Source organism: Drosophila obscura, unplaced genomic scaffold (genome assembly GCF_018151105.1).
Source record: "Drosophila obscura isolate BZ-5 IFL unplaced genomic scaffold, ASM1815110v1 contig_1, whole genome shotgun sequence".
NCBI classification, from domain to species: domain Eukaryota; kingdom Metazoa; phylum Arthropoda; class Insecta; order Diptera; family Drosophilidae; genus Drosophila; species Drosophila obscura.
In genome coordinates, this window is record NW_024542679.1 from 1,239,160 (window position 1) to 1,247,979 (window position 8,820).

Sequence of the window (8,820 nt, forward strand, 5' to 3'; positions counted from 1 at the left end):
CACACACACACCCAACCACTCCTCCCCCTTTATATTATACATATATTTTAGTAATAATTATATTTTGGCTTTACTCTCCCTTACAACACTTTAATCCATAAAAAAAGCTGCCAATCTATAAATTTTATTATTATATATTAAGGTTCCTTTTTATGCTTTATTTTTTTTGTAAAAAATTTTCAACTTAAATTTGATTTCCCCTATGTTCTGCAAAAGCTAGTCCAGCATTTAAAACCAGTTTCAAAAGCTCATTTTAATAGATATTTCAATGCTCCTCTAATTTTATTTGCATTCCCCATTGCCTCCTACCATACATCCCGCCTTTAAAAGTGGTCTTCAAACGTAATATTCAGCAGTAAAAATCAGGCATAACAAATCGTTTGTAAATAACAATTCTATGGGAAAGACCATGTTAATTATTGTGGAGAGCCGCCAGTACGCGGAGGAGAGTGCGCAATAAATGCCAAATTCAATGTCTAATTTTAAGCATTAAATCAACAACTAATTGTACTATACAAAAGAAGAATACAAATCCAAGTATAAAATCAAATCAGTAGATAAGTTAGTTCGTAAAAGATTCCGTAAGAGTTAAAAAAAATGTTAAACAAGCAACAGAAAAAGCCACAGCAAAACCACAAACCACAGACCATACTACTATACCACACACAGAGACAGAAAATACACTTTCTATATTGTCTAGTAGATCTATTATATAAGAGATAGTGCGTCGTCGAGAGAGCATACTTTTTTACCCATCGAATACTGGAGAGAGTAAACCATAAAAGAAAACAAAACGATACACAACAGAACAGAACAGAACAGCAATATTTAAACGTAAATTCTAAACTGTAGATCGATGAATTTTATATCAAGTTAAATCCAATCAAATAGTTCAAAATTTTTAACCAACAAAAATACAATTAAACTTAAAATTTAAATGAAATGAATTGTTGTATAAATAATAATTAAAGTAAATTAGATTCTAAAGTCCATTCATGTTGATGATCATCAAAGCAAATTCAATTTCCTAGATTTCCATGCATTATAGTGATAGTGTGTAACTGAGAGTTATAGCCGGGCCCCCCACCCCCCCGTCCGGAGCGACTGTTTTGAGTTAGGAGTAGGAGAGTCAAGACACGAGACAAGATCTTGAACTAAGGATGTAAAAAGTGGAGAAGCGTTGGAGCATTTGAGAAGGTTTTCCAATCCACAAAACAACATCAACAACAACAACAGTACAGAACAACCCAGAAACCTTCCAAAAGTCAAGGTTTGGGTACTCGAAAACGCTTTAAAATTGTAAAAATATTTATCTATCTTTCGGGCCAATTGAAATTGTTAAACATACAAGAATGAAGACCTAATTTTAAATACGTATCGTATATATATATATAAAAGAAAAGACAAACAAATTGTACAGAAATTCTCTTTTGGAACAAAAACAACGTGTAAAACTCAAAATTAAGTAGAAACAGAAACGGAAAACAAATCAAAAAAACGTAAAACATATACAACAAAAACAACACCAACTGGAAAGCAAAGCCCTTTCAGACCTAACAGCAATATTTAAAATACAAACAACACCGAGAAGCCTTCTCATGGAAGAAACAAAACTCTGCCGCCACATGTGTTTTTTCTTGGGGGTGATTTTCCTCAACTGATATGGGAACTCTGTCTCTGTCTGGGACAGACTACAAATACATATCAAGATTATTTAGAGGGAGATTCGGTAAAGCATTTATTGCTACATGTCTGCAGTAGAAACTGAATAAAACAATCAGTTGAAATTCATATTAAAATTGTTTTGAATTCTCATTAAAATGATGTGATTTATTTCTACCTAATTTATTTTTTAAAATTAAAATCTGTTGAGCGTAAACGTACACAATGGTTCCATATGTCCGTGATCTAACTTCCAAGTAGAGATGATTCCAAGTTGATATTATCTTCTCTTAAAAATTACAACCTTTACCTAGAATTATGGCAAAGAATTTTCTAATTTGGACCCTTATGTTGTATGCAGTGGTTTCTGCGAGGCTAACCGACTTCATCTTAATCTTTTCATATTTTATAGCTCAACCCACCATTGTGACTAATATTTCTTACCTGAAATAATCGTGCAGGTAAGCATACAAAAGAGGCTAAATCCCTCGGATAAGTCTCGTCTTGGCATGGGATAACCCGCTATCTGTCTCTCATGTTCTCTAGCAGATTCCTAAAGAAGAATACACTTATAAAATGTCATAATTTTCATTTGATAAATCTAGAAAATGATGCAGCCACTCATATTGATAATATATGCTATAGTAGGAGTGATTAAAAGTACATATTCCCACTGAAGTTCCAACCCAAAACAAAAGCCGGAAGATCACTATAATTCAAGTGCAATTTTATTACAATCCACTTAGGTTCATAAAGATAAAAGTTAATATAGATTTTACGTTGTGTGTTTGTGTGTTCTGTCTGAATAACTTAAGATTGTGTGTGGTGTAATCGTGTGTGTTTCACTTAAGAGTAGATCAAAATGATAGGCATTGAATTGGATAATAAGTAATAGACATATAAGACAGATCAGATAGAAAATTGAGTTAGCGATTTTTGTTTTTTTATTGATTGATAGTTCTTACCCACTGATAAATTAGGCCAAACACAAACAATCGCTTTTTATACCCGGTACTCGAAGAGTAATGGGATATATTAGTTATACATACATATGGTAGCTCCCTTTTTCACATTTATCCCACTACAATCCTTGGCTGTCGAAAGAAACGAACGAACGAAGAAAACGTTAGCAGAAAGCCCAGACCCAGGCCGAACGATAATTGATTTGTATATTGATTATAATAATTTCTATATTATAATATTTATATGGTATCTTTTGTTTTTGTTTTTATTATGTTGTAGTTGACGACCCGAATACTCACAGATGGGCATGAAGTATGTACTTGATCTGTGTGGCCCCCAGAGGCTGCATCGATTCTGTGGCATTTTGCAGAGCAGAGCAGAGAGCACCACCATTTGGCATGTGAAATACGTGATTATTGTATGTTTAAAACTCCTCTAAACCGCTACGAGAGTTTATAGTAAAAAGAATACATATTTTCATTTGGGTTTTCTTTGTTTTTTTGTTTGGTTTTTGGTTGAGAGAATGAGTGAAGGGAATACGTACACGTTGGGATCTGCAACTCCGACAACCCCTACAAAGCCTTCTGTCTGTCTGCTTACGGTTGAGTATTGTATATATATTACAGTATAGTATACATACGTACCACACAGAGCTGCGATCTTCTAGATCATTATCATTTCTTCTCTAACGTTAATACGTACCCAACAGAAAACGAAACGAAATACAGAACTCAATATCAATCTCTTTCTCATTTAACGGCCGGAGTAGATACGTACCCAAGGCTATCGTATTGGATTATCTGGATTGGTTATATTATCTATAGTATGTCAATGCATGTACGAACGAACGAGTATATATACGAGTAGTATCTGGCAAGACAACACTAACGTTAATGCTAGAGTAGGACGTACGTCTTCTGGTGTTTTTATATGGATATTTTTGTTTACTCAATACGTACCCAAAAGGAGCTGAGTGTGGGCTGCAAAATTGTGGAACTTCAAGTAGAGAAGATTACAGATAGAGAAAGAGTTTTTTATATATGGTTGAGGCTTACCCCAAAAAGCTCGTACAGTGATTCACCTCGGTAGTAATCAATAAAAAGAGAGAGAATAGAGCTAAGAGCTGGGAATATTACGAGTCGAATGGGTTGTTTACAGTGTTACCAACTAGTATAAAAAGGCCCCTCCATTACATCTGTATTACATAAACATAGATCCTGTATGCTATATCATTTAGTTCAAGTTAATGGCTCTCTAGGCAGTCGGACAGTACGTACAGTTCGAGGATGGCTTCCTTCTCCTAGTTCTATATATTCTACATAAAATATCAAATATCTAGTACTATACTACAATTGGCAACACTGTGGTGTTCGTTCGAGGGTTGGAGGGTTTCGGGGGGTTCTTCTACATTTGGGTTTTTCTCTACATACCAAAAACCTGCAACGAGGATCGAGGGACTATCAAATCATTATCATATGCACTCTCATATATGTATGTATGTACATATTTATGCTTCTCTCTCGCTTTCGGTCGGGATTCGTTTTCATTTTGTTTTGGATTGGATTGGGGTTTGGTTTTGGTTCGGTTTGGTTAACAGAGCTTAGGCTTTATTCGGTCTTAAGTGGATGGAGACTAAGATCAAAAATAAGAGATTATTAACAATATACAAATGTTCGTCTCTACAACGGAGTGTCTGTCTGGAGCAGTGGCTATATATAGATATTAATTTAATATTTCAAGGTTTTTTCTTTTTCATATCAGAGTGTTTCATTAGGTGTTCTCTTAGTTTCAGATTGTTGTGGCTGTTTTTCTGTTTCTGATTCGGATTATTGCTACGTACGTGCGCAAAAGGGGCTCTCCTAACGGCGGTAGCGTTCCCTCGAGTAGGATCGCCTTCTGTTATTGTTGTTGTTGTGGTGATTGTTGTTGCTGCTATGATTGTTGTTGTGATTACCAGCGAAATGATTGTAGTTTCGCCTCTCACCACGCGGCGATCGATCTCTGGATCGAGAGCGACGTCTGTCATCCCTGCGATCGCCGCCGCCACCACCGCCTCCTCCTCCACCGCCGCCGCCAAAACGTCCTCTGTCGTTGCGCATATGACGATCCCTGTCCCGTCGTCCGTCGCGCTCTCGGTCCCGATGATCCCGGCCGTCATTGTTGCGATTGATGCGATCGTTGTCGCGTCCACCGCGCTGACCACCGCCGCCGCTTCCACGTTCTGGTCCCTCTGGCGCCTCCTTGGACGAACGCTCAGTGCTGCCTTCGGCCTTCCCATTGCTGCTGCTGTTGCCTCGCTCCCGGTCACGATCGCCGCGCTCCGATTCCCGTTGACGCTGTCGCTCCCTGGAACGCGAGCGATGCACCCGGGATCGTCGGTCCAGCTCACGGCCACCTACAAAGTAGCGATTTCTGCCGCCTCGGCCCTCCTCGTCACGATCTGGTATCTTACCCGTGCGCTTCAGCTCCACCTTGCGCGGGGCAGCGGTCTTCTCCAGCTCGATCAGCTTCTCCCGAATGGTGAGGAAGCCCAGATGCAACTTACCACCAAAGTGGTCCGCCAGCCGGATGTCGTTGTCGTGGATGCCAAGGTAGGCGGAACAGACCTCGCAGACGCGCAGCTTCTGCTGCTGGTAGGTGGAGGCGGGCATCGAAGTGCGGTACTCGTGCTCGGCCTTGATCTTCTTGCTGCGCAGCTCGTCGATCTCCTTCATCAGCTCCATGCTGTCCTCCACCTCACCGGCCTCGCCCAGGGCCTCGGCTTTGGCCAGCTTCTTGCCAATCTCCTCGGCCAGGGCGTGGACGGCATTGGCCTTCTCGGCCACCTCGGCGGTCAGCTCCTCCTGCGTCTCCTTCAGCCGCTGCTTGGCCGAGTCTGTGCGTCGGTCGCAATCCGCAATGAACGCCTGCAGATGCTCCATGGCCTCGATGTCGTAGTAGAAGTCCCGCGACTTGGCCGCACTCTCGTAATCTGCACGAAAAGCCAGATCATGCACTTTGGGACACTCACCGAGATCCATGCGTGTGGATGCCAGTATGTCGTGGGGGCAGCAGTCCAGCAGGAACGACTTGCAGACGCGTGTATCCGAAAACTTCAGCTGTCGCTCGTCCCCGTTACGGGTGGTGCCCATTAACTGGTCCAGCATCGCCCGCATCTGATCCGTTGCCGACATTTTATTGCTCGGTGCGCTCATCTTAAATCTTCCCGACTAAATCACACTTTCGACAGCGAATTCAAAGGGCGTGCGTGTTGAAAATATATAAAATTTTCAATTTTTAATACCCCTGAAAATATGTGTGTTAGAGCTGGGAAAAAATTGATTCAAACATGGATATAATCGATATTTTACAGCTAGCCTCTACTATCGATGGTTTTGGGATAGTTTTGATAGTTGATATTCCTCGATTTTGATATTCCGTTTAATATTACTAGCTAGCTGGGACTCTCAGCCCTAAACAAATAATTTTATCCGATAGATACATAAATTTTCTACAAGAGTGGCAAGTTTCCAGAAGTCTTTTTAATTGAATTATTTACATATTAAGGTTCAAACAATATATGTAATTGTGGCGCTGCCAGACTCGTGCAATTCGTAGTTGCTGCGGGCTGCCATACCAAGATATTTTGTGACATGATATTTCTCGATTTTGATATTCCGTTTAATATTACTAGCTAGCTGAGACTCTCAGCCCTAAACAAATAATTTTATCCGATAGATACATAAATTTTCTACAAGAGTGGCAAGTTTCCAGAAGTCCTTTTATTGGATTATTTACATATTAAGGTTCAAACAAAAACAACATGAAACGAATGTGACGTCGATTTTATTGCGCTGCCAGATTCGTGCAATTCGAAGTTGCTGCGGGCTGCCGTACCATGATATTTAGTGACATGATATTCGTCAATATTCAGTTATTCAGATATTCAGTTTAATATTACTAGATAGTTGGCCCTCTCAGCCCTAAAAAAATAATTTTATCGATCGCCTCCGATAACGCTACCCAACACTCACCCTTAAACTCGGTATATTTTGGTATATTTTAGCGATCTGCGGTCACACTACCCTAAAAACGTTTTCATTGACGGATATTTTTGTTGTTTCTTTCGTTTTTCGGCGAAATTTTAGTTTAAAATTAATTCTTTTCGATTAGGAGCATAGAATGTCCGATGATGATGATATACAATACATCAAACGGCAGCGTACCATCCACTACGGTTCGCTGGAGGAGACGGAGCGCAAGCGGCAAAATGCCGGCGGCGCGTCGTCTGCGGCAACAGCAGCAACAACAACAACAACCACAGCCGCCTCAGGCACAACGCCGGCCCAAACATCGGGGGCGGGGTCGGGGTCGTCTGCCCCAGCGGCCACAGCAACGCCTGCCCAGCTGGAGGATATCGAATCGGATGAGGATTACGAGGAGCCCAGTAAGAAGGTAAGCAGCACAAAAGCCAGCCTCCCACCCCCAACGGCGGCCTCGTTGGCCAACAAAATCAACGATGACTACTTCGATCTGGAGACGGAGATGGAGCGCGACAAGGTGGCGCTCCTGGAGGAGTTCGAGCGCAAGAAGCGAGCCCGACAGATAAACGTGTCCACAGACGATGCGGAGATCAAGAGCAATCTCCGACAGCTGAACGAGCCCATTTGCTTTTTCGGCGAGGGTCCGGCGGAGAGGCGACGCCGCCTCAAGGAGCTGCTGGCCAATCTCGGCGATAATGCGCTAAACAAGAAGACCGAGGAAGAGGAGCGCAAGATGCAGCAGCGCGAACAGGAGGCCACATGGTACCACGAGGGGCCCGAGACATTGCGGATATCACGCCTCTGGCTGGCTGACTACTCGCTGCCGCGTGCCCGCGACCGCCTGATGCGTGCCCAAGATGCGCTCGATGTGCCCAGTGCCACGCGGGCTGGTCGCATGGTGGAGATGCAAAAGAAGCTTCAGTCTTTGGCTCCTCTCTGCTCCCAAGTGGGCGACACGAGACCCGTAAGCGGTGCCGCCTTCAGCGAGGACTCTACGCTACTGCTGACGTCATCGTGGTCGGGCCTTTGCAAGCTGTGGAGCGTGCCCGACTGTGAGCTGAAGCAGACGCTGCGTGGTCATGCTAGCTATGTCGGTGGCGTGGCCCTGCGGCCGGGCGTCAAGGCGGATGAGGAGAATGTGGTGGCCATGGCCTCTGGAGGCCACGATGGCGCCGTCAAGCTGTGGGGCTTCAACAACGAGGAGTCGATTGCCGACATCACGGGCCACATGCCGCATCGGGTGTCCAAAGTGGCGTTCCATCCTTCCGGACGCTTTCTGGCCACCGCCTGCTACGACTCCAGTTGGCGCCTCTGGGACCTAGAACAGAAGACGGAGGTGCTGCATCAGGAGGGACATGCCAAGCCGGTGCACTGTCTGGCCTACCAGTCCGATGGCAGTGTACTGGTCACAGGCGGCCTGGACGCCTTCGGGCGGGTCTGGGATCTGCGCACTGGACGCTGCATCATGTTTTTAGAGGGCCACCTGGGCGCCGTCTTTGGGGTGGACTTTTCGCCCAATGGATTCCACATTGCCACCGGGTCGCAGGATAACACATGCAAGATTTGGGATCTGCGACGCCGCCAGCCCGTCTACACCATTCCTGCGCACACGAATCTTATAGCGGATGTCAAGTATCAGCAGGACTGTGGCAGCTTTCTGGTCACCTGCTCCTACGACTCGACCACCAAGATCTGGTCGAACAAGACGTGGCAGCCGCTCAAGACGCTGCAGGGTCACGACAACAAGGTCATATCCGTGGATATATCACCCAATTCGCAGTATATAGCCACCACATCATTCGATCGCACCTTTAAGCTCTGGTCGCCCGATAGCTGATTATTTACTTGATTCATTTATTTCATTTCTTGTGCTGTCCCACAAGCCAGCCACCGCATGCACTCTACAAACTGTTTTCGTTGTACTACAGAGACTCTTCTAATAGCCCAAACATTTTCAAGTTTTCGTTTTTGTATAACACAATTTGTTGTTTTAGTTAGGCGAAAGGCGGCATAGCATCGCATCGCATCGCATGCATCCAAGACAATGCTGTTCGTAAATTTAAGGATTTTTTAATATTGAAATTGTTAATAATTAAATAAAAAATACATTTTTGGTATATACATATGTGTGTCGTTTTCTTCGGCATGTCTATATCTATATCTTTCAGAGAGC

At 43.4% G+C, this 8,820-nt stretch overlaps 2 protein-coding genes across 2 annotated transcripts; one reads left to right on the forward strand and one right to left on the reverse strand.

Moving 5' to 3' along the window:
* Nucleotides 1–4,210: 4,210 nt before the first annotated feature.
* LOC111069647 (putative RNA-binding protein Luc7-like 1) lies at nt 4,211–5,937 on the reverse strand. The gene has a single exon (XM_022359790.2). The coding sequence runs from the start codon at nt 5,817–5,819 to the stop codon at nt 4,485–4,487; it is 1,335 nt and encodes a 444-aa protein (XP_022215482.1). The 5' UTR covers nt 5,820–5,937; the 3' UTR covers nt 4,211–4,484.
* A 740-nt stretch (nt 5,938–6,677) lies between these two features.
* On the forward strand, nt 6,678–8,737 carry LOC111069688 (U4/U6 small nuclear ribonucleoprotein Prp4). Its single transcript, XM_022359852.2, has one exon. The coding sequence runs from the start codon at nt 6,787–6,789 to the stop codon at nt 8,482–8,484; it is 1,698 nt and encodes a 565-aa protein (XP_022215544.1). The 5' UTR covers nt 6,678–6,786; the 3' UTR covers nt 8,485–8,737.
* Nucleotides 8,738–8,820: the final 83 nt, after the last annotated feature.

What these genes read in the sequence shown, in the direction of transcription:
- LOC111069647 (XM_022359790.2), bottom strand. Translation starts at nt 5,819, where the DNA reads ATGAGCGCACCGAGCAATAAAATGTCGGCAACGGATCAGATGCGGGCG.
- LOC111069688 (XM_022359852.2), top strand. Translation starts at nt 6,787, where the DNA reads ATGTCCGATGATGATGATATACAATACATCAAACGGCAGCGTACCATC.